This window comes from Musca autumnalis, unplaced genomic scaffold (genome assembly GCF_047663935.1).
Source record: "Musca autumnalis isolate F117 unplaced genomic scaffold, ASM4766393v1 scaffold_5, whole genome shotgun sequence".
NCBI lineage: Eukaryota > Metazoa > Arthropoda > Insecta > Diptera > Muscidae > Musca > Musca autumnalis.
Window position 1 is genome coordinate 136190727 of NW_027412088.1, and position 26301 is coordinate 136217027.

The 26301-nt window shown below is 35.1% G+C and overlaps 1 protein-coding gene across 1 annotated transcript in view; it reads left to right on the plus strand.

The window, feature by feature from the left end:
* CCHa1-R (CCHamide-1 receptor) overlaps positions 1-26301 on the plus strand; it is a 78721-nt gene that overhangs the window by 30571 nt on the left and 21849 nt on the right. Inside the window, exons 5-7 of the mRNA XM_073988387.1 lie at positions 9165-9268; positions 17012-17149; positions 17827-17973. Coding sequence (XP_073844488.1) covers positions 9165-9268; positions 17012-17149; positions 17827-17973 — 389 coding nt within the window. The remainder of the gene's footprint in view (positions 1-9164; positions 9269-17011; positions 17150-17826; positions 17974-26301) is intronic.

Below are 26301 nucleotides of genomic sequence, written 5' to 3' on the forward strand. Positions count from 1 at the left end.
TGTTTAGTAGAGTTATTCCATGTTAGAGCAATTTTATGCAAAAATAGCCAATTTAACCCACATGTGTAATCGAAAGCCCAACGGGAACGACCCCAACGAAAACTATACTATTTGTTTTTTTTAAGTTTTGTCCGAAGGTGGGGTTTTTTGCGCTGATTACGGAAAAATATATTTTTCATAGGCCGCAGATCCGGTTTGCCGGTTATTCGACCCGAAAGGTCAGATTTAAAAACCCGGTTAGACCCGGTTCTACTGAATTACCGATTACTGCAAAGTGGATATCGTTTGAACGCTTATGGAAATACCTAACACATAGTGTGGTTATTGTAGCGATAGCGATATCTCGAAAATTGTATTTTTTAAAAATCATAAAGACCATTCTTGTAGATAATTGTTAAATCTACAACTTATACTTTAATCGGCATTTGCAAAGTCTTACCGTTTTTGAGAAAAATTAAAAAAAAAACTGATTAATGCCTCCAAAAATGACTTTTGACTCCGAATAACTTTTTTGCACACATGGGATCGATGGGGACTTCTTGGATGTTGCTTCTAATGTTAAACCCTAGCTCTCCACCAAAATTCAGCTATGTGGGAGTTTTTGCTATTTCCCCCTTATACGCATGTCTATACATAGATAATTTTACTTCATTTATTGAGATATTTGTTTTTTTGCGGTACTGCCCGATTTTGGTAATGCTGAATAGCCACAGTCTTCGTTGGGGCTATAAAATATTCCTACAGAGAATTGTCGGTACAGGTCCACGTTTGGATATAGCCCCTATAGAGCTCTTACGCCCGATTTTCGGTATTTTTTAGATTTTAGCCACATCATCCAATCGAAATGGCTGAAATCTGACTTGAATATACATACATAATTAATGGAGGGTATAATAAGAGTTCAAAATCGCCCACTGCACTTTTTAGTAATAAAAGAAGTAAGAAAGTATCAGTAAGCCGTGCCGACGGAGATATAATCTCTGCCTCTGACCAAAAAGAGAGCAAACACAATAATTATGTCGTATATAAAATATAATGATTTTGTATCAGGAGTTTGCTTCAAAATAGGTGGAATCTGTAGGTGCCGTAATGTTGGGCTATACCAAATCATCTACATGTTGTGCAAAAAATTTTCGTAAGCAAACTTCTTATTTATCAGAACGTTAAACTAAATTTGGTAGCAATTTTTGAAGAAGTTTGAGAGTTATCTTCCACACTAGCCGCAAGTGTTTTTGGAGCTTTTGGGCAATTATATCAGGAAGTATAGAATTTCTTTAAAAAAAATGTAACGTTGTAATAGGAACAGTGAAGGCAAACTTCTGCAAAAAAATTCAAATAGATCCGAGATAAGTCCTCAAACTGCACTTTTCCCAAATGTTGTGTGGGAGGTAACCGATACATTACTCGATGAAATAATGCGATGTGCAAAGTTTGCACGAATCAAAAACTCTCTGCGAGAGTTATCTTGCGGGTTTGGCATTTTAGTTGGTGCCGTCAACGTTTCTTGGTGCTTTTAGGCCATTATATATATAATTGCTCCACAAACATCCCAGAAGGGACAGGAAGACTTCTCTCATATCAATGAGTGCACCCCGATTCACATTTTAGGTCAATGATATGGGACCTACTGTTTATCGCCGAGTCCGAACGACGTGTCTAAGACACCACTTGTAGAGAAGTTTTACAAGGCTTATATACTCAGGAAATGTCGCCAACATTACTGAGGGGTATTTTGCCACCGTTGAAAAGTGTTTGATGTTGACTGGCCGGGGAATCGAACCCACGACCTTTAGCGTGCAAGGCGGGTGTGCATACCATTGCACCATGGTGGCACCCGATTAGGCCATTATCTCAGAAAAAACAGCTATTTGCGAATTTTGTGTGGGAGGTACCCGAAGGAGTGGACTGATATAGGCCATATTCAAACCAAATCTATGCCTGAAAGTAATATTACATATACAAAGTTATGACCAATTTTTGAAATTTTGTGGGGGATGTACCGAAACGAGTGTACTGATATGTCTCATCTTCGAACTTAAACTAAGTTTGCACAAAATATTACGAATGTCAAATTTTAGGCCCGATAAATTGCTTCATTCGAGTATTATCATGCGCACCAGCCAAAGACACAAACGGACGGACGAACATGGCTTAATTCGAAATTTTCTGAAACATATTTCGTCCAAACATACTTGGTGAACAAAAGCATTATTTCGATGAGGCACATTTTTGGTCGTACCAAAGTGTATATACAGTACCCAGCAAAAAGTTTGCCTCCAAAGAGGCAGTTAAATGATATGTACAAGTGATCTGGAAGTGCATCAAATTATGCATTTTCACTCATGATTTTTATAAGAGTGTGACTAGTGAAAGAGGCACTCCATTGCAGTGCATTTTAACTGACCCTTTGGCACTGCATTTTAACTGACCCTCTGGCACTGCATTTTAACTGACCCTTTGGCATTGCATTTTAACTAACCCTTTGGGGTAGAATAGGAGGCAGTCCAAAGCACGTGTTTTGATACAGGCATTCGCGGAATTGTGCAAGCCATTACAAAATATCCCAGAACAAATAAAATGCATTTATTATTTGTGTAAAACAAAAATATTAAGAACTTTATTACATTAACACAAATTATGAAAATTCTCCTTTGAACTCAATCGCAAACATGCGTGTTTCCTCCGCTCTCCATTTAATCCAAATTAAATATTATTTAGTTTGTATTAAAAATGTTTGGAAATGTTAACACGCTTATCTCTTTTTGTAAAATGTATGCCGCTGCCTGTAGAGATGTACAAACTGATTTACGTACATATAGGGATCTCTAACAACTGATAATAAAATGTAGCGAACGGAGTGCCTTTTTCACGACTCCGTTTGGACTGCATCCGTATGCTGTTAAATTGTGAGGAATTGGAGTGCCTTTTTCACGACTCCGCTGAACTGCATCCGGATGTTGTTAAAATGTGACAAGTGGATGTGATTCTTTGGATTGCATCCAAATGCGGTTAAAATGTGATGACTGGAGTGCCTTTTTCACGACTCCGGTTGAACTGCATCAAAACATGCCGTGACAGAACTAGTCCACATTGCACTACTTCCAATTTATTTTGCTGGGGTATAGTCTCGATAATCCGGACACTCGTTAATCCGGACAACGCCGTAATCCGGACACTAGAATTTTTTACATTGTAGACTCTATAATCCGGACATCTCATATTTTTCGTACCTCGATATTTTGGTTTTGGTTCTTAGCAATAGCAATTGGTGTATAAACAAGAAAAATTAAGTTTTTCAAAGTTATACAGTCAATGTGGGATTAACTATCTGAATCTGTCGAATGATTTTTCTACCGTTCAACCATTGATAGATGACTATGATAAGCAACAATATTTTAAACCTAGTGTTGGGTAGCCTAGTTCCCTTAAAAATCGATGTTGGATGTGCGTTTCCTCTAAAGGAATTAGTTCATTAGCCTACTGATGAGTGAGAAAGTCCCTTGGGAGCATGTAATGTATTCCAACGATATTTTACCTAGAAATGTTTAAAACATTTAAGGCGTTAGGATTAATAGCTTAGTTTTTAGATTCAGATTTTTTAGATTCTCGAACTCATTTTTCGAGTTACTGACAAAAATCGTTAACATTAAAAATTATGAATGCAAAAGTTTAAATAAAAGTTCACAGCACTCTTGCAATAGGCAGAACTTAACGATTACTTTTTTGTTCGCCATCTTTCTGAAAACTATCGTTAATTACCGAAATTATAACCATTTTAATTTTACCGATTTTTGTCAGTAACGCAAAAAATGAGTTAGAGATAGAAAATTCAATAAATTATTAAAAAAAGTAAGAGTCCTTTTATTTTCATACAAAATTACCGGCAACTACGGATTGTTGTTGTATTCTCATTATTATGCATCTAATAGATTTAAATTCCTATACGAAGTCTATAACATTAATATAAAACAATACCTTTTTGGTTTCGCCGACGAGATGTTCTTAGAAATGGCTAAAATATATTCCCCATAATGAGATAAGTGCGTTCGAATTCTGAAGTTATATCTCAAGTCGTAAGAGTCTCGTGTGCCATGGAACTTGAAAATCAATATCCGTACATGGACTACGAAGTTTATATCCTCGAAAAAAATATGAATAAACATAAACCAATAGTAGAGGCGTTTTAGACTTTAAAACAACTCGGGAAATTTCAGCTAAATTACGCTGGAGGAGTAAAACGAAAAAGTAAATTTGATAGCCAGGATAGCTGCTCCCAGTCTAAAAATGGTCGCAACCCGTGATATTTGCTTAACATGCATTCGTTTTGTTTAAATGTCGAGTTATTATCTAGTAAACGTCCGTTATTAATGATTTTAACTTACAAAATTATATGTTTTTGTAACTACTCGGTAATACGGACAATTCGAAAATCCGGACATCGTCGAAACATGTGGTGTCCGGATTATTGAGACTATACTGTACCTTCTTAAGGGTAAGTCTTAGGGTATAAATATGTATTTTACATTTGACCCATTTCCCGTAGGACGGCTATTTTCACGTTGTGTTTTCTTATCTGCTATGCTGTGACCAACTCCAAGCGATGTCTGATTCATTATATCAACAATTTTCTCAAAACTCATCATTTTATTATATATTTCAAAAAATTAAAAATCGTAAAAAGTCGCAAGAAATAATTTAAGAAGTTATTTAAGACGAGATATACAGTGCCTCCAAGCGAAAGTAGTACAGCTAATGAAATTTTTTTAATTGACTTATATCTCCGTATGACCAAATACACACTGCGCCAAATATTGGAGAAGACCCACGAAAGACAGATCGACACATACCACCTGTTCGTCGACTATAAGGCCGCGTTCGAAGGCCAATTAGAGCAAAGGTGTTTCAAGCCATGTCTGAGTTTGGCATCCCTGCAAAACTAATTCGACTATGCAAGATGACATTGTCTGACTCAAGATCGGCAGTTAAAATAGGAAACAACCTCTCCGAGCCTTTCAACACAACACGAGGTTTCAGACAAGGTGACGGTCTATCGTGTGACCTATTTAACATCTTACTGGAAAAGGTCTTGCGAGATGCGAATCTATATCGGCCAGAGATAAAAACAGCACGATATACAATAAGGATGTAATGTTGCTTGCATACGCAGATGACATAGACATAATAGGTAGATCAACGCGAGCCGTAACAGCCACCTTTGCAAAAATTGAAAAAGCGTCTGCCAAAGTGGGTCTGGCATTCAACGGCGATAAGAAGAAGTTTATGCTATCAACACGCAGGTTGTCCAGTAGACTCGGACCAACTGTGGATGTTGATAAGTACATATTTGAGGTAGTAAATGACTTTATTTACCTCGGCACCACCATAAATAAAACTTACAATATAAGCTTTGAAATAAAGAGAAGAATAATATTGGTCAACAGATGCTACTTTGGTCTAAATAAAAAGTTTTAAAGCAAAACCACCTCTCGTCAACCAAAACTTACACTCTACCAGACACTGATACTACCCGTACTTATTTATGGATCTGAAGCATGGGTACTTGCGAAAGCATATGAGGCAGAACTTGGTGTGTTTGAGAGAAAATCTCTTCCAAAGATTTATACTACAACAAATACAACTCAACAACAACCACATAGAAATTTGTTTTTGTTTGTAATGTTAGTGTCACCTGTATATGTAAAGAAAATACGGAAATGTCTATAAATTATTGAAATTTAAAAAAAACTAATAATTTTTCACATTTGATTGAATATTGCTCTGTTCCAGAACCTGCAAGAAGCTACTATTTTTTACTACGATAACATTTTTTCCTTTATGTTAACGGAAAAAATAGTAAAAATTAGTAGATTCTGGCAGTACTGGAACATACCATATGTTGGAAAACATGAATGAAAATTCGTTATTTTTTATTTTTGCCTTATTTTAATTAATTCTCTTTCGAGTTGAGCTGTAAGGCCTTTAGAGATACATTGAAAAATTAGGAGTCTACCGAAGTCCCACGCATCCAACCATTACACTACGTTTCACGGGTGGTAAAGCCGATCTTCAGGTGTATTAGGATGTTGTTGTTGTTGCAGACGAAGGCAAAGCTTGGAAACTAGTATATATATCGCACTTCATTATACTAGTTTCCAAGCTTTGCCTTCGTCTGCCACAACAACAACATTCTAATACACCTGAAGATCGGCTTTACCACCCGTGAAACGTAGTGTAATGGTTGGATGCGTGGGACTTCGGTAGACTCCTAATTTTTCAATGTATCTCTAAAGGCCTTACAGCTCAACTCGAAAGAGAATTAATTAAAATTCGTTACATTTTCAATTTGAATGTTTCCATATAATTTCACAAAATGCATAATTTCTCACAGATAGTAGAATTCTTGCAAAAATGTTTAGGATCGCTGGAAATTTAGAAATTCGTTCGCTAGAAATTTTGAAATCAAAGGAGAACATGTTTATTAGGGCTTTATTTTTTCAAATTTAACAAAATATCCCACATATTTACAAAGGTTTACCGCCTCTTTAAGCGGTGTTTTAGTGTGCGTCACGTCGTTCAGACTTGGAGGAGGTTACATGTCATTGATATGAAGAAGTATTTATGGGAAATAGATTTTTTAATTTCATAATATCGGAACAATAAAAATCACATAAAAATCAATTCTTTGTTTTTATTTTCATCTGACCTCGAGCCAAAACAATTCTTATGAAATTAAAAAGTCCAAAGGTCAACAATAATTATTACAATAGGAAATAGATTTTTTCGGAATGATATATTTGTTTCCTCAAAAATATATATTCCTTATGTACATCGAAAGTAGAAATAAATATACCCAGCAAAATGTTCGATGCCAAAGATGTCATTCAATCATGGGTGAAAGTGATCTGGCATGTCATCTTTTTAGCATCTTCATCGATGAATTTTATATGAGCGTGGACCCCAAAAGATGCTATTCATTTTTGGATCCAAAGCATGTCATTTACACCAATGCTTTGACATGTCACTTTTACCAATGCTTTGGCATGTCATTTCCACCAATGCTTTGGCATGGCATTTTCACCAACCCTTTGCAATGACTTTATCATTACGACGAGAGTTTTAACAACGTTGGTTGTGATTTCGAGTCTCCGACAACATCAAGCCTATTGTAAATAATTAATCTTATCTATTTAGAAAAATGTGTATAATTAAAAACACAAAATTCTTCTCTATTGGATCGATGGAATGGGTTCAAATGCTGATGAAAAGATCGGATCTTTCACGACTTCCTTTGCATGGGTGCAAATGCTGATTAAAAGATCGGATCTTTCACGACTTCCTTTGCATTGTTTCAAATGCTAATGAAAAAATCGGATCTTTCACGACTTCGTTTGAACCAATGCAAAAGATGCCATGAAATCACTTCATCGCATGGAACCCATTCCTTCAAATTTTGCTGGGATATTAAATGTCATATGGAATTTGACACTAACGTTACAGCCCAGTTCAGTCAGCTGGCTATTGCTGTTACCTTATATTGTTCTACAGTGGAAATAAATAGACAGAGATACGACACACATTAAAAACTCAAATCACAATAATAAATCGCCTTTGTTGAAATTTTAATAGAATTATTTTGATTTTTCTGGTTTTTCGATTATCTTTTGCTTTAAAGTTTTTACAAATGTTCTTACCAAAAGTTGGGCATAAGTCTAGATCTCTAACGATCAACAACCAACGTCCATAATTTTTGATGGAGAAGTTTATAACCATTGTGAACCATAAATGGCAAAGGACATTTAATATTACCCAAAATGAATAAAAACAAAAAAAAACCAGTAAGGAAAGGATCAAAGTCGGGCGGGGCCGACTATATGATACCCTACACCACTGTGAATATGTAAAATATAAATCGGAGCTATATCCAGATCTTAACCGATTTTGATATAATTTGGCACATTTCATTGAAATCGGACTTATATAGCTTGTTTGTTGCAGCAAATTCGTGAAATCGGGCGAACATATGTATATATGGGAGCTATATCCAAATCTGAACCGATTTCGATATAATTTGGCACATTTATTTCTAAACTGAATTCAGTCACACATTCCAAATTTCATCGAAATCGGAAATATATAGCGTGTTTGGTACAGAAAATAGGTGAAATCAGCCGAAAATATATATGGGAGCTATATCCAAATCTGAACCGATTTCGATATAATTTGGCACATTTATTTCTAGACTGAATTCAGTCACACACTCCAAATTTCATCGAAATCGGACGTATATAGCGTGTTTGCTGCAGCAAATTCGTGAAATCGGGCGAACATATATATGGGAGCTATATCCAAATCTGAACCGATTTCGATATAATTTGGCACATTTATTTCTAGACTGAATTCAGTCACACATTCCAAATTTTATCGAAATCGGACGTATATATCGTGTTTGGAGCAGCAAATACGTGAAATCGGACGAAAATATATATGGGAGCTATATCCAAATCTGAACCGATTTTCACCAAAAGCAATAGCGTTCTTCCTATGGCTAAAAAAGTTGTAGTCCCCAATTTTCAGCTGAATCGGATAAAAAATGCGACCTGTACGTTGCGAACAAAAATACATGGACAGACGGACAGACAGACAGACAGACAGACAGACGGACGGACATGCATAAATCGACTCAGAAAGTGATTATATGTATATCCCCAAAAGGAACTATGGGTCTATTTCGTTTCCTTTTGTATGTTACATACAAATGCACAAAGACATAATACCCCTTACCACATAGTGGTGTAGGGTATAACTAATGTACGTACCACGTGCACTCTATCTTATATGTATGTGCCCTTTTGGAAGATGTTAAAACACCACACTTATCTCACGGTCTACAAAGAATTTTGTGAATTTTATTTGAAAATCCAATTATTTTCACAATTAATTAGAAACTATAAAAATGGGAGTTCCAAAAGGTTACACGTGATAATACATTTAAGGAAGATAATTATGTCTTTCTTTAAGTCACCACGAATAAATAACTCTTGGGAAATCGTCATCTCTTCCTCTCATCTCAATAATTGTTCAATATTCTGTACACCAGTGTTAATTGTCCTGAACTTGAGGTTTTGTGTGGTTTAATATTTTTTCTTTGCTTCGTTTCATTTTAGGTACGTGCCAGACGTAAAGTTGCCCTGACAGTTTTGGCTTTTGTGGTTATTTTCGGCATTTGCTTTCTTCCAATTCATGTCTTTATGCTGTGGTTTTATTACTGGTAAGTGTCGTTTATATTTTACAAAACAAAACATGAACATGAGATGAGTACGTACATATACATATACATATACATATACATATACATATACATATACATATACATATACATATACATATACATATACATATACATATACATATACATATACATATACATATACATATACATATACATATACATATACATATACATATACATATACATATACATATACATATACATATACATATACATATGTATGTTCATACGATAACTATCCCTGCAAACCATTGGAAGATTGTTGGACGATTTTTCGACCAGATTTTTCTTCAACGCTTCTTTCCGGCGATCTTTTAGCGAATTTTTATATAAAATTCACCCATGCGAGTAATTTGCCATTCGTAGACGATTCTCAAAAATTATTGTTTATAATCAATCGCTACGACAAATTACCTGTTATGCTTCTCGGCGATCTTTCCGCGAAATTGTGTTATGTTCCGCTATTGTTAGAGCAGGCGAATAATATATTATTTTTCCGAACCCCGATCACGCGATTGTTACTAAAATTTTTGATTTGGTTGCTTATAATTCTCATATACACATTCTGCATAACTTTGGTATAAATGGCACGTATTATATTATGAGTATTGACAAACGTAGTACATGTCTGGGTTTTGCCAAGTGGAATTAAGAAAGCCCGAGAAGAAGTATGAACCACTATGTCATAAGGAATGATAACAAAATATAACAAATCAGAATATAAAACAAAAACTATAAAAATCAAAGACAAAAAATGTAAGAAACAAAAAACAAAGAAACATGAAAAATAAATTTTCTTTAATTTTTTGTTTATATTTTCTTCTTCTTAAGATCTTCCAAATGATTCGTCAGCGAATCTTGGTCGCGAGTCGCATTCCATAAACACTTACTTTAGGTTGGTGTTACGCAGAAGATTTTTAGGCGATATCGCCTGCGAAAAATTATTCGCCCAGGAAAATCGCGTATTATTCTTAGGCGATTGAAATGGTTTGCAGGGATGTGTGAAATAACATGATAGAACACAAGTAAATTGAACTAGTTTATAAAGACTAATAGTTGCGCCATATTGCGGTTAACTTCTAAAATACCAATATACTCTTATGTGTATGTACATATTTTGCTATAGTGAATGAAAAACATTGTAGATGTATCATTTTAAAGTGGTTTTATGTAACCTACAATCGCGTTATGTAATACAACGAGGAATTGTACATCAACATTAAGCATCAATTAGAATATTGTACAAACTAAAGTATATTTTACTACATTCTTAAGATCATTTCAAATCAACTATATTTGTCGATACTCCTACTAAATATATTAGCCAAAGTTACTTTTGTGGACAAAAGAATGCAGAATATCACCATAGTTTAGTTTTTTAAATATTTAAGGAAAATATCTAACTGATTTAAGAGAATCCTTAATTTAACGTAGGAACATATCTTGGAACATGTTCCGAACCGGTTTGGTATGGGAGTTTATGGTATTAGGTCAGAAGAGCAAAACCCCAAAAGGGAACATCCTAGATTGAGGATTCTAGAACAGTCTATGAATCAGCTAGAGAGTATAAATACGGGAGTGAGCATAAATACCAGATTAGTGAGAGAGTTGTAAATCATATCGCGAACTAAACTCGTATGTTAGTACAGGAATAAAGAAAATCTGTGTGCTTAGTAGAGTCAAGCCGTGTGCTTAGTAAGATAAAGCCGTATGTGAATATGTGAAGTAACGTCAATAAAGCATTGTAGAATCGTAATCTAAAAAACGCGTTTATTTCGTACAAATCGTACCGGGGAATAAAGCAACGTCTCCCCACGGTTAAGTTGAACCTAGCAACGTAACAATATATAAAAATGTAGTTGTTTACAACTTTCTTGCAAGTAAAATAAATAATGGTAAGATATTGGGCGAAGAAGTATTTTAGAAAAATTTGTTATTAAGATGAGTAAAATCTTATTGAAGCAAACATCATTTAAGCATTAAATTTGAATAAAAATCTCCTTATACTATTAATTTTGTTCATTATATGCAGTGGTTACCTTAAGTGTTTTCGCCGTATGTAGCATTGTTTTATCTCTCTATTAAATATTAATGATTGATAAGTTTTAAAGTGGAACTAAACGCGTATTTATTAATGTATACCTCAACAACATACAAAATCGTAATAACAATTCGTAAAAAAATCTACTTGCGGCGTCTACCGCTGTTAGTAATATCCGAAATTTGCGGCATTAATCATTGTTATATGTAGCTTTTACATATAATTAATTTAAAAAGGTAGACCAGCATTTAGCTCCGCCTTTATTAATTTTTGCCTTAAAGATAGGGCAAATTATCTATAGTGCCATATGTACTAACAACCCACCTTTTGTACATGAAATTTGTATTTCTCTGAACCAAAACACAAAGCTCGAACTTTGAATACCCTCCACCGTGAGGCAAGCTTAAAACTTTAAAATATTCCATAACGTGCCAATCGATTCATGAATATCGAATTGCTGAGCTTTCCAAAACTTTGAAAACCCAAAATTTTAAACTATAACCAATACAGAAAATCGGGCTATACCAAATAGGAATCTTAAATCGATTAATACCGATAATGGTAAATGTATGCACCTTTTCCCCCATATTGCAACACAATCAATACAAGTTAAGCAGATAAGGCATAGCAGCCAGGTCTTTTTTGGAGTCGATTTAGCAATATCCCGTCCGTAAGGATGCCTGTCAGTCTACTAATATCTTTTTTACTCATTAAAAGAAGTTTCTTTGTTTTATCCTCGTCTGAATTTTGTGTTTTTTCCTTTCTCTTCAATGTTCCAGAGATCCATCTGGGCATTTTTAACCGTGCCTTTTACTCTAGACCCGCCGCTTTTAAAGACTTAGCAATATCTAGGCTTATCGTAGTTTGCTCTCTGGCGTGCCCTGCCAAGGAGTTAGCTATCTCGTTACCCCTAACCCCTGCTGGGAATAGTCGCTGATTGACTTTTTACACTGCAAGACAGTATTTGATTTCACCGTCTCGCTTGTTATAGCTTTAGTTGCTGTTTTTCTGTCCGTTAGGATGTTTACAGTAATTGGCTTTGTGTTAGCTTTTAACCAGTTCAGACACTCTGTAATCGCACGGATTTCGGCCTGGAGGACCGTATTGTCATCCTGCTATCGAAGGAAGATCCTCGTTTCCTAGTCTTCAATGTAGAGACCCAGACCCGTTCACCCCCTTGAACGGCCCCATCTGTAAACCCACAGCTTCCAGTTTACATATGTTCTAGGGTTCCATCGATCCACAAGTCTCTGTCAGGTATTAAAACTTCACACAAAGCGGCTGTACTTGTTTCAGGTATATGGTCTGATACAATGTGATCTTTTGACTCGCCCGTTGTAGCCCGTAATATGATTTGGTGGTATGTTTGGCGGTCTCTTTCGATCCACTCGCTCGTCGACTTAAATATTATGGCTGCGATGGCTGCTTCATACCTTACCTGAATTTCTATTGGGTGGACAAACAAAATTGTCTCTAAAGCCGTGGTTGGTGTAGTCTTCATTGCGCCACTACTACTTAAGCAGCACATTCTTTGGACTTTTTGCAGTACTTTCACGTTGCATTTCTTGTCCATAGCTGCCCACCATACCACAGAAGCATAAGTTAAAATCGGTCTAATTACTCAATTTGAGCCTATAGCCCTGCTACAGGTTGACCAACATCTGTGGGCATTATTAGCCCTTTCCCGACTGTTCTAAAAATAGAATTTTTTCACCTTACTTTTCAACTTCTAGTGGCCACAGAATAACTAGTTATTCTAGTGGTCATAAAATAACTACAAACTGAGTGCGACATGCCCTTGTCAAAATAATGGGGAAGAAAGGGGGTTTGAGAGTAGTTACGACTGCCAAAAATCCCTTACGGAACCCATGATTTTGGGAGGACTTTTTTGCTGGGCATCTTTCTACCCGTTTCATCAACCATGAGTGAGTTTTGGATAGGAACTTCCTTGATTTTTGAGACGTCATTTACGCTATCTACCAGTTTACAAAAGAGCTTCTAGGAGTTCCGTTTGGCGTTTCTTGTAATTTTGTTGTATTCCATTAATTTTGTTTGATAGTTGTTCCAGAATACAGCTGCTTTTTTACATTTTGCCCTATTGTAAAGTCTTCGGACCTCTTTGCCCTTGTTACGAATTTCGCCTGTCATCAAGGTTTTTTGTAGGCAGACTTTCAACAACTTTCTTCGAATGACCTTACTAGAGCCTCTGTTAGTTTATTGACATTCCTATCTATATTTTCCTTGCTTAGGCAAACCTCATTTAGGTCCTGTCCACCATATTTGTTTTTTGTTCTAGGGGAACACCCCCGTAGTCAGTTTTTTGTCCTCGGGAAACTCAGAGGTTTCCAAAGGTAGATGGTCGTGCCACTCTACCTTACGCACGATAATTATAGAACGGATTAACCGATCTGGTCCAAAATTTGGCTTTCATAATATTTTGTTCAACCTTAGTTTATGTTCGAAGATGGACCATTTCGGTCCACTACCTCCCTAGGGTAACACCCCCACACAAATTCAATTTTTTTCTCAAAAATTATGAGCACGATATCTCTCGAAGGGATTAAAGAAAGTATGGACCAATACTTTGCACATCGTAATATTTCTACCTTAGATCAAGTTCGAATATGGACTATATCGGCTAATTCCTTCGGGTACCTTCCACACAAGACTTCCTCTCGAATTATTTTGATTTTTGATGAGAAAATGGCACAAATGCTGTAAAAATCCGCTAAGGCACCATGTGTAGTAGATGCAGCGCAAGACAACTCTCCAACGGATAAACCAATTTTTTCGACCACGGACAACACTAATGCCTAAATAACCTAATCTAGTCTAAAAAAGGGCTCAATCAGGTGGTGATTTTACATAGGGGCTATATCAAAGTGTGGACCTATGTTGACAATTTTTTGTGGAAAAGTTTTGTGACTGCGTGGAAGATAAAATGTCAAATAACTGGTAGTTCCGCCCAACAATGTAGCTAAAAACCTTAAAATAGCGAAAATTGGAAGGTTCTGTTATATGGGGGCTATACCAAAACTTGGCCTATGTTCACAATTTGTGGTTGGGAAGTTTCGTGACTGCAGAGAACTTCAAATGTCAAATTTCGTGTAGTTCCGTCAACAAATTTTGCCCAAACCCTTAAAATACCAGAAACCGGGAGGTACCGTTATATGGGGCCTATACCAAAACATGGACCTATATTGTTCGATGACAAATCATGAGTTGAATCATGGGTGCAAGTGACATGGCATCGATGAAAATTCAGGTGAATCACCGATGAAATTTACAAGGGAGTGGCACACGCTTTCACGAATTCATTGGCATTACATTTTGCACCAGTTCATTGTCATGGAAACTTGCACCAGTTCATTGTCATGTCATCTTGCACCAGTTCTTGACATTTTGCACAATGCATTGGATCTGGATTTCCAACAATCAGAAATAAAATTTGCGGACTAATTATATAATATGTTGAATACAACACAGATGATTTCTATCATCAGATATAATTTATTTTTATGTAATTTTTAAGATTATTATATTTATGTGTTTTTTTAATATATAATATTGATCATAGTTATCTCTTCCCATGGCTGTAAGGGTTCCGTTTTTTCAATATTCGATAAATTATGTGCCAATTTCTGCACCAGGCTCATCATTTCGGAAACCTAGTATAAATTTGAATTCTATTATTTTTAAACAATTTATTCTGTAATAGTTACCATGTTTTGGTGGTCTCATTTATACTTATTTAGATTTTATTCTAAACAGAACATATTGTTACATAAGCCGAAGTAAGAATATATGTACATATTTCCAAGCACACCGATCTTCTACTATGCTCCTCCAATTTTGGATGCCATGTTTTGTGACATCATATTCAACTTGGTATTTCCATTGGAGTTTTGTCGTCAAATGTCTCGTATTCATATGATGGTGTCTTGCTTTATTCATCCCCTTGACATGGCCCAGCAAACGAAATATGTAGTTGCAGCTCGATACGTTTTACTATATCGGTGTCGGTCGGCGGGTACAGCTCATGGTTTATAGACCGGGTCACTTTCATACTTATTTTTAATTCCACAAAATGAAACAGGTTTCCAAACACAAAATATATTTTTCTTTTTGTTTGATAACAATTTACATAGTATTTTTAATAAAAATATGTAAATTTTTCCACTATCGATCACTTTCTTCTGACTTTGATTTTCATTTTAACAATTACAATTGCAAATAAACAATTATTCGGGCACATGACTATTTGATCATTTATTGTACGGTTGTAGGGGTACTTATCAATTTATTTAAACTCATGACAATATTATGATAAAGATCGGATCTTCCACTACATCGTTTGCACTCATGAAAATTCGATGTCACACCGTTGAAAGTTACAACCGTTCTATAATATTTCTTTCTCGGAATCGAACCGTAGTCCTCAATTTATTAATCCTGTACCAATGTTGCATTGCTTCAGGTGGTCTAGTTACTTTTTCCGCTTATATTCGCCTATTAGCTTGTTGACTTAAAGAGTAACTTCTCTACATATTGGGTCGTCAGGGTTCGTATTACGAAGCTCAGCACGCTCATTTACTAGCCCCGTGGCCTGCAGCAGTGATGATGTCCCGGAAAATTCTCTCAGCTAATCGAAGATCTTTGCCAATCAGCTTTTCCATGGACATTTCATTTTGGTGACCGGGTTTCACAATATTAATGTCTGACAATCTAAATCTCTGGCAATCTCCCCTTATCCTCCTAGGAGCCTCTTCATTCACCGTGCAAAATGTGAAACTATCAATTTGCTAGGCCAGCGCTGTACAAAAGCAAACTAATGTCGGGCATATAACGCTTGTCAAAGCTATTTTTCTCAGGTATGTGCACATTGAATAACTCTATTTTTTGCATGTATGGATCACTATAATCAAGCGAGATAGGTCTGTACTGGACAGATTGGTGTATATGGAAGTCAAATTTTCCTCCGATTCTTATACGATCCTTTCGCAAAAATGTGTAACCTCGCAACTTTGCACGCTACAGGTAACGGTAAGCGTTCCTCCTACTTATAAAGTCTACGATTTCGCTGACTTCGTTGGGAATTAGAGGAATGGTGCATTTTCAGGGGCTGAACAACAACATGTGGCGTTAGATGCTGCGTTTATCATTTTTGGAAGTGGATATTTTTGTTAAAACACAAATATATTTTCACAGGAAGAGAACCCATCACCTGATAAATGCCCCTTGCCAGTCACCATTTGAATAGAAGGCATTTTCAAATAAGAAAGGAAAGTAGACTGTCGAGTGGGCCGGCCCCTGCATGCATCCTGTGTATAGTGGAGTGTATATATATTTTCACAGCAAGAGAACCCATCACCTGATAAATGCCCCTTGCCAGTCACCATTTGAATAGAAGACATTTTCAAATAAGAAAGGAAAGTAGACTGTCGAGTGGGCCGGCCCCTGCATGCATCCTTTATAATATAGTGGAGTGTATACTAGAGTCTAGTAGTTTTTATGGTAGTGATCAAATCCTTATTATTCCTTCCATATCGAAATTATATCATTTTGAACTCGTACTCTTTAATAATTTCAATATTATTTTCAAATTTCTTTGCGATTCATTGATATTAAGCTACAGGTTGAAATAAATCATTCAAGTCATTTTTTTTTCAATTTCTTTTCAGGCCCACCGCCCAGGAAGACTACAATTCATTTTGGCACGTTCTGCGTATCCTTGGATTTTGCCTGTCCTTTGCCAACAGCTGTGCCAATCCAGTGGCTCTGTATTTTGTTAGCGGTGCCTTTCGCAAGCATTTTAATAGGTATTTGTTCATTCACTTCGAAACGGATGCGTGACATTCAACATTTCCTCCTACAACTACGGCTGTGTATACCCGCCAAACATAAAATTTAGTTCCCCCCACACCCCCCTTTACCGACATAAGCAAATTTTGTTTCTAACATCACTAACAACCAAACATCTAAATCTATTATGCAAACGAATGAACCCCGAAACGCTTGTCCACATCACATAATTTATGAATGTTGCATGAGTACGCATCCATCCACATCTGGATGCCATTAGAATAAGTTTGTAATTTGAAAATCTATGAATTATTGTTCCTTTAGCTGTCGTTTGTAAAATGTCTAACAAATTGAATACAAATAAGCCATAATGGAAGCAAACAGTTTAAAATGCATGAATTTTTGTTTTATCCTTTAAGGACAGTTTCCGTATTTTCACTTTTGGTTTTTAGCAAATTACCATTTGGTAAAATTTTCATTTGCAATCCATTGTTTTCTTTCAATCCTTGTTCTGGATTTCAATGTGTTTCTATATTTTTTTTAAGTTTGTCTTTTGCTTTCCGTTGTTTATGTTTGCTCTCTTTTTAAGAAGACTTTACAACTGAAAATGTTTTTCTTTCCTCATATTTTTATTTTATTTCTTCCATGTTTTTTCCTTTCTTTTCGTTTTCGTTTTTGTCCCATTCAATCTCAGGTATCTGTTCTGTGAAGGCTCTCGAAAAAAACTTAAGAAACGCAATGACACCATGTGCATGCACCGAGATACATCACTGACCAGCACTGCTTCCAAGAGATACTATCACTCAAGACGTTCGTGTTTCAATCAGAGTACGATACGGAGGTAAGTATCTGCGAGCATTATTTATACCCAAGAGGTCCTTTTGTAAATATTGTGTAAAAAGTTTTTCACTAATGAGTTTTATAGTGGACCCTTGAGCAAAAAATCTGTGTTTGAAATATAGTTTGCATTGCGGATTTGTGTGAGCTTAAGAAATGAAAAATATTTACTGCGCCAAACGTGAAATAAGGAAACACATTTGTGCAAAATTATCCACAGAGGATGAGAGAAAATTAAACTATTAATTAACATCTTAAATAATTTAGAGGAAGATAACGTTTTTCTTTTTTATTTTTAAATGTTTGCCTTTTTAGGGCGAAGGCCACTATTTGTGAGACTTTTAATTAATTTAATTATTAATCGAGCTATATGACCTAAGGAGATTCCATTGAAAAATTGATATTTAGGATGCGTAGGACTTCAATTTTGCAATAGAATCTCCTTAGGTTTTTTGAGCATTTTTAATATGCAATCCAAAAGGCCAATGTGTTCAAAAAGGTTCCAGGGCATATCGCTCATTTATTTCAAAAAATCAAGTTGCGGAATGAAATTTGACTTCCCAACATAAAGAGGTTATTACACAAAAAATAAAATAACTATTGGGATCATCTTTTGTAAAGATTTTGCCAGATATCCGTGCAAGATCAAGCATGATTCGAAATGTTTTAGTGCTTCATAACCTCAAAAAACCTTTTTTTATGCCAAACTCCTAGAAAACAAGCTGTAACTCGTTGAGTTTTGAAAATTTGATACAAGATAAAATAGAAGACGTAGAAAAAATAGAAATTGCTAACTCAAAAAACCGTTTTTTGATTTATGCCACTCTTTGAGTAAATTAGCGATATGTAACTCCCATTAATTCAAGTCTTAAATTCAGAAAAAGTAGGCTGTCTACATCATGTTTCAATGTTTAAAAATAAAAAATAGAACTCGTAGGCAGTTCAACATTGCAATATATATTCGTTTCTGCAGCTGCTGCAGTAGTCGTTTTATGGTATATTTACGCGCTTTGAATGATTACCAATAGCCTAGTTAACCGGCAATAAGTCTTGCCAGGTTCTATCGATTTTACTTATCAGAAACTATGTACGTTTGTTGTTGAAATGTGGCCGTGTAGATTGTGATAGTCCTGGTCCACACTAGGGTAATTTCATGAAAGAAATGTTATGAAATTATGCGTCCTTAGATAGAGATTTATACGACAGTAATTTTATGAAAGAACACATAGTTTCATGAAATTACTCAAGTGTGTCTTGTTCCACATTAGGGTTTGGCGATTTGAACACCATCTCGGGCGCCTAGAGTTTCTAATTCTTGGGATTGTACTGAGCAAAAAAGTCTACTAGACTAGAGATTTTCGATCCAACACAAAAGCAAAAATTTTAGTCAAGACAATAATTAAGAACTCTCTAGTACATCTCAAAAGCAGTGGAAAGTTCCTTCAGGCAGATTTGGCCTTGAGAAAATGGAAATTTTTCGGAAAATTTCGATAAATGACACTGTGCTACAAAATGGAACTCAAAGTCAGTGGGTGGAAAATTCCTTTTGGAGATGAAAGCCCTTGGTGAGTGTTTTAAGAACCCAAAAGGAAATGTTCACCATAGGTCAAGTGTCTGAGATATCGCGTGATTAATGGTTTAATTTTAGCCCCTTAATTTGTGAGAAAATTGTTTTATATCTCCGTTTAGCGTTATTGTAACTTCATTTATTTCTTCATCGGTAACAAAAGTACTACTAGATGAGATTTTTTAACACCCAAATATTCTACAAAAATGTTGCTAAGAAGATTTTAGGTATGGTTCTCATTGATGGCTAATCGATGTTTCCACGTTTTCGTGGTACTTTTTGACATTTACCCGGTCTTGCTTCAAAAAACTATGTTTTGTTTTTATGTTCCCAGCAAAATTTGAAGGAAAGTGTTCCATGCGATGACGTGATTTCATGGCATCTTTTGCATTGGTTGAAACGAAGTCGTGAAAGATCCGATCTTTTCATTAGCATTTGAACCATTGGAAAGGAAGCCGTGAAAGATCCGATCTTTTCAACAGCATTTGAACCCATGCAAAGGAAGTCGTGAAAGATCCGATCTTTTCATCAGCATTTGAACCCATTCCGTTGATCCAATAGAGATGAATTTTGTGTTTTTACTTATACACATTTTTCTAAATATATGTATAAAATTAATTATTTACAATAGAATTGATGTTGTCGGAGACTCGAAATCGCAACCAACGTTGTTAAAACTCTCGTCGTAATCCCAGCAAAATTTTATGGAAATGGTTCCATGAGATGCCATGATTTCACTGGATCTTTTGCATTGGTTCAAATGAAGTCGTGAAAGAACCGATCTTTTCATCAGCATTTGAACCCATTCAAAGGAAGTCGTGATAGATCCGATCTTTTCATCGGCAATAGAGATGAATTTTGTATTTTTATTTACCCAGCAAAATGTTCGATGCCAAAGATGCTATTCAAGAATGGGTGCAAATGAAATGGAATGCCATTTTTTCAGCATCTTCACTCATTCTTTTTACAAGAGCGTGACCCCCAAAAGATGCAATTCATTTTCAGATCCTAAGCATGTCATCTTTACTAACTCGATGGAATGGCATCTTCAACAATTCTTTGGCATGGCATCTATACCAATCCTTTAGCATGCCATCTTAACCAATTCCCAAGAATAGCATTTTCACTAATCTTTGGCATGTAGTTTTCACCAACCCTTTGGCATGTAATATTCACGTCTTGTTCGGAAAATGGAAAATGCTGTATTGAAAAATGATTTTCATCTTTTTATTTTATTAATTCAAAGGAATTAATAAAATAACTATAATTTATTTATCATCATAAAGTTTACATCAATAATTGCAGTTTCTTCTCGTTGTTGTAACAGTAGTTAATATGTTTGTATTCTCATGTTTCTGCTTAATCTAGTGGTTTGTAACCACAAAGCTGCAAACTTAAGTTTCTTAGCAGCATTGGTAGGGCAATTGAAAAGGAGCAGTGTGTCGTGGGGGCCTGTGCTGTATGCAGATGTAGGCAGATGTTTTCCACGGTGTCATCAGTACTTGCCCTATAGGAATTTTGACGTCTGCACCATCCCGAGCGTATTGACCCATGGGCGTAGCCAGCTATGGGCAGGGGGGGCAGCTGCCCCCCCCCCCTAGAACCTGTTTTGTATAACAGTATAATTTTTGAAAAATTTGAAAAAAATTCAGATTTTTTTATGTACTATTTTTTATAACGGCAAATGCGTGACTAATATCTTCCGAGTAAGCTAAATTTTTTTTAAAAGTGGTTAATCTAACCATTTGTTAACCACTTTTAAAAAAATATAGTTTATGGTATATAGTTATGGAGATTGAAGTGAAAAAAACGCATAAAAACAGGACAATGCTTTTCCTCGAGCTCTAGGCTACTTAGAAGATACCAGACAGTATAATTTATTTCTTATTTTATAATATTTAATTTATTATTTGCAAGTAAGCTTTCTAAAACTGGAAAAACCAATGAATTCGGTTGAAAAATAGATGAGATATGTAATTTTTATACACACCACCATAGTATGGAGGGTATATCACCAATATTTTTGAAAATTTAACATAGCTGAAGCCAAGGTTTACCCTTTCAGAACACGCGACTTGTAATTGTATATTATACAAATTAAATATATTTGGATAAAATGAATTGTTTTTGGGCGTGGCAAAAAATATTGGCCTTAAAAGATGATTTGCGTGGAAGCTGTGGCTATATTTATGTTAACAAATGGGTAAAAATGGGTTGACAACATGTTTATTTTTGTTTTCTCTCGATTTGTGAGAAAACCACACTTCTCTCGATTTTCCTGTCAAAGTAAAAGTAGAAGCAAACTCAGTAAGGATGGTCTCACTAATGTATTACTTTTCAAAATTTGAACTGCTTCTACCATTAAATGATGCTGACATTTTGAAGCCAGATTTACAGGTTTTTTTGAAATTTTCTTCTAATTTCATTCCACAAACAGGTTTTTCAAAAAATCATATATAGGATTGCAGTACTTGCGATTCTGAGTTATCTGACATGTATATTGTGAATGTAGTCTGCACAGCTTCATAGAAATCTGCATCCAAATGCGAAAATTTTGTGCGGACATTTTTCTAAAAATCATATTTTTCGGGTCTAACATTTGCAATTGTCTCTAGAATACCTCGTACTCCATTGCACATTTTAGTTTTTTACGTTCCGGAGCCAATAAATAATTTCTCGTGAAAATCCATCTACTAAAACGCGAGTTACGAGAAATTCCAAAGTAGAAAAATCACCTAAAATTGTTTTTGAAAATATCGCGTATTTTATAGCGTTTTCTGCGGATCGTTTCCACTGCAATGCAAAAGCTAGTGCAGCATCTTCGTTTTAGCGGAAACGGAGATTTGAAAACTTCACTGATAAGGAAGCTACATTCATTTTATCCCAAAAAATAGTGTGCGATGCTACATCCACGGTTCTTGATTGATCGCCTTGAAATAGATATATATCGATGTAGATTTCATGGTGGACACTGAAATCGGATGCGGACAAAAATTGTATGCACTTTGCGCAAATTAGCGATATTTTATAGGTTTTTTAATGCTAAGATGCAGCCGATGCTACATTTTAGAGTCCAAGTTATATTTCGAAAAATATATACAACATAATAGATAGGGTCTTGCTGTACATGAAAATCACATGCGGACAAAATGATTTTGATAAGTACGAGATTTGCACGTATTTAAAAATGCATATAAATTAAAATGGGTTATTTGACCTCTATTTCCATTTCAGAAGCTTCGGATATATCCTCAGCAACCCAATTATCTTCCTCAATAGGAAAGCTTTTATATGAATGTCTATAAAGCAAAATACGTATATTTTAATGGGAGATTTAAGCAAAATGAAGGAAGTATTCCTATAGATTTTTCCAAAATTTTATACTACATAATGAATGTGAAAAAATATTTTTTCAAACAAAAAATTATTTTTTTAACCAAAATATGTGTTTATTTTGGCTGTGACATCGAAACTTAATACCAATCTGCATGATTTTAGTCTCATTTGATTCGCCGTGAAGTTTTGCTCCCATACGAATTTTTTCGTAATTTTATAGCGGGTAAATGGACCTTTATTTTGAAAAAAGTTGACTTACATTCAATAATTTATCAATTTTTTATACATTTCGCGAGTACTGAGTAACATTAAACAAATATTATGCAATCTACTAACTCAAGCCACTTCCAGATAACTTTTTAGTAGCAATTGCTCGCGGTAAAATAATTAGCGTTTTTATAATAATTTTTTCTTTAAAACGAAAATAAAACCGCCATAACTTTTGTCCGCATCAACAAAGAACTGGCTCGCGAGCGGATTCGTACTGGGAATTTCTTTCTTAACCTATGTACCAAAAATCTTTGATGTAGCGCGAAAAAAATTTAACATTTTTTTTGAAATGGAATATGAAATATTTGACAACATTCGTGATATAAAGTTGGTTTTTCCGTTTGTGACGCTTTGAAATACTTATTTGCAACAAAGTATACATATAAAGTATACATATTTTTGATCAGAATAAAATTCTGAGTCGATATAGTCATGTCAGTCAGTCTGTAGAAATTAAAATCGGTCCAAATTATTATATCGGTCCAAACTAAGTTTAACTTCGAAGAGGGCCATATCGGTCCACCTTTTAATCATTTGTGATGTCAAAATGTGTTTAATAGATATTTTTGTTAAATTGTTATTGTTGTTTTCTTCGACCTTTTGATGTTTAATAAACTCTTTCTTTTATTTTTGTTAAATCATTGAAAACGGTTTTATTTAAGAAAGCATAAATGAAATTCTTTAAAGTATGTTTGGACGATCAATGTCTCGTAGAAATATTATGATGTGCGAAGTATGGACCAGAGTTGCCGTGCGAGCCATTTTAGCGAAAAGTTTCGTATGTTTATGGGGGATGTACCTGAAGAAGTGGACCGATATGGCTCATCTTCGAACTTAAACTGCGTCCAGAAAGCCAGGGAGAGATAGCTAAAACGACTCCAAATTGTCTGAAACAGATTTTGTCCAAACATAATTGAGTCGCTCAGCGCCAAAACGGCCTAACCCACATGTCCACAAAAATCAAACAGACTATAAAGATCTAACCAGAACCTTTTGAGATAACTATCAAAACAATTCCATATTGCATTGATTAAGTCTAGGTAATACTACCTTCTAAAATAATACAATATGGAATTTTTTACAATTTGTTTCAAAAGGTTTCAGTTAAATCTTTACAGTCTGTTTGATTTTTTGGGAATGTGTGTTAGGCCTTTTTGGCGCTGAGCGACTTAATTGGGGTCTATAAGAATTATATCGATAAGACACATTTTGATCGTATGAAAGTGTATATAACCTCGTAAAAATGGCATACCAAAACGTGGACCTATGTTCCCAATTTTCGGTGGATAAATTTTTTTACCACCTTGAACTTAGAATGCCAAATAACTTCCAAATACCTAAACCCTAAATTCAAAATTAAAGCAAATATATTTGTAGATAAAATCTTGAAAATAACTGAAATCGGGCCGTACCGTTATATGGGGGGCTATACCTATGTCCATAATTTTTGGTGCAGATTTGATCACCCTAAATGCCAAATAAGAGCTAATTCCGTCTTTCCAAAACTTCAGTGCCCTATCTCTATTTTTGTGGATGATCAATTTTACCATAGTAAAATGGAAATTGGTGTTCGAAATTGGCGCGAACACTATATGTGTAGAATTAAAAAAATTGACTTATATGCTGTTTTATTGATTTATTTTATCATTTCACGGTGCTCTTGAATCAAATTTAAATGGAAGGTGCTTACACCGGGGAAGATTTTGCGGATTCTGAAACTACAATGTTCATAGATGAGAAATATCAAGAAACTAAAAAAAATCGCCGGAGCGCTTTTTAAATAAATCGCGATTCAAGTTGACATTTTAAGTGTTTTTTAGGTTTTCAAGATTTTGCTTCGAAACTGCAAGTCCTATTGAAATGGGACTAAGGCAAATGTTGTAGCTATGAAAATTCTCTACAAGATTTATTTTTATGATCATTTCGTAGTTTTTACCGTTATCGAGATATAGAAGTTCAAATTAGGACAATGGATTGACTGTATCGCCTCCTTATAAAACAATCCCAGCAAAATGTTCGATGCCAAAGACGACATTCAACCATGGGTGCAAGTGATCTAGCATGTCATCTTTTTAGCATCTTCATCGATGAATTTTATATGAGCGTGGACCCCAAAAGATGACGTTCTTTTCTGGATCCTAAGCATGTTATTTTAACCAATGCGTTGACATGTCATTTCCACCAATGCTTTGGCATGTCATTTCCACCAATGATTTGACATGTCATTTTCACCAATGCTTTGACACGTCATTTTCACCCATGCTTTGACATGTCATTTTAACCAATGCTTTGGCATGTCATTTTCACCAACCCCTTGGCATGAAATTTTCATGTCTTGTTTGGAAAATGGAAATGCTGTATTGAAATATGGTTTTCATGAAAAACAAAACTCTTTATTAATTCAAACGAATTCATGAAATAGCTACAATTAATTTATCAGTTTAGTTTTTCAAAAGTTTACATCCATAATTGCAATGTAATCACCACCGCTGCAACGCAAAAGATTACTTCCTCCGTTCTCCGCAACTGATATTCTTTCATCTTACAAAAGGTTTTTTCAATTATCTTCCCATCACCAGTTCAGATTTCAACATGGACTCCAAATGCACTCCTTTAAGTATTTTTATTTCGTAAATTACTTTTATTTTATAATTTTGTTATTTTATAACAACATTTTGGTAATTTATACTCTTTTGTTTAGTGACGGAAATATGTAGGGATCTACAACCCGGCTTGCTTTAGGGATCTCTAAGAACAAAATGTAACGAACGGGGAGGAGAGACTTTTTATGGAAAATACCATTTATGCTTAATTAATTTATTTTTAATTGTTTCTTTCCAAAAGTAGTTTCTTCTTTATTTTCAGATTCTTGTTCCTTTTCGTTTCGGACTTTTTTTTCAAATTCCAAGAAGCGAGATTTGATTGATTTCATTCTATGTCAGATTTAGAACAGACAAGGGAACTTTTAAAATAGCAATGTGTGCAGTCCGATTCTATTTTTAGCTCGATGGTTGGGACTTCATATAATACCAATTGTTTAGAAGTTTTAGTTGTTTGATATGCAGGAAATGTAAGACAACATCACGACGACAGTTCTAACAACTTTGGTCTGTTCCAGAAACTGCAAGAATTTACTTATTTTTACTACGATAACAATTT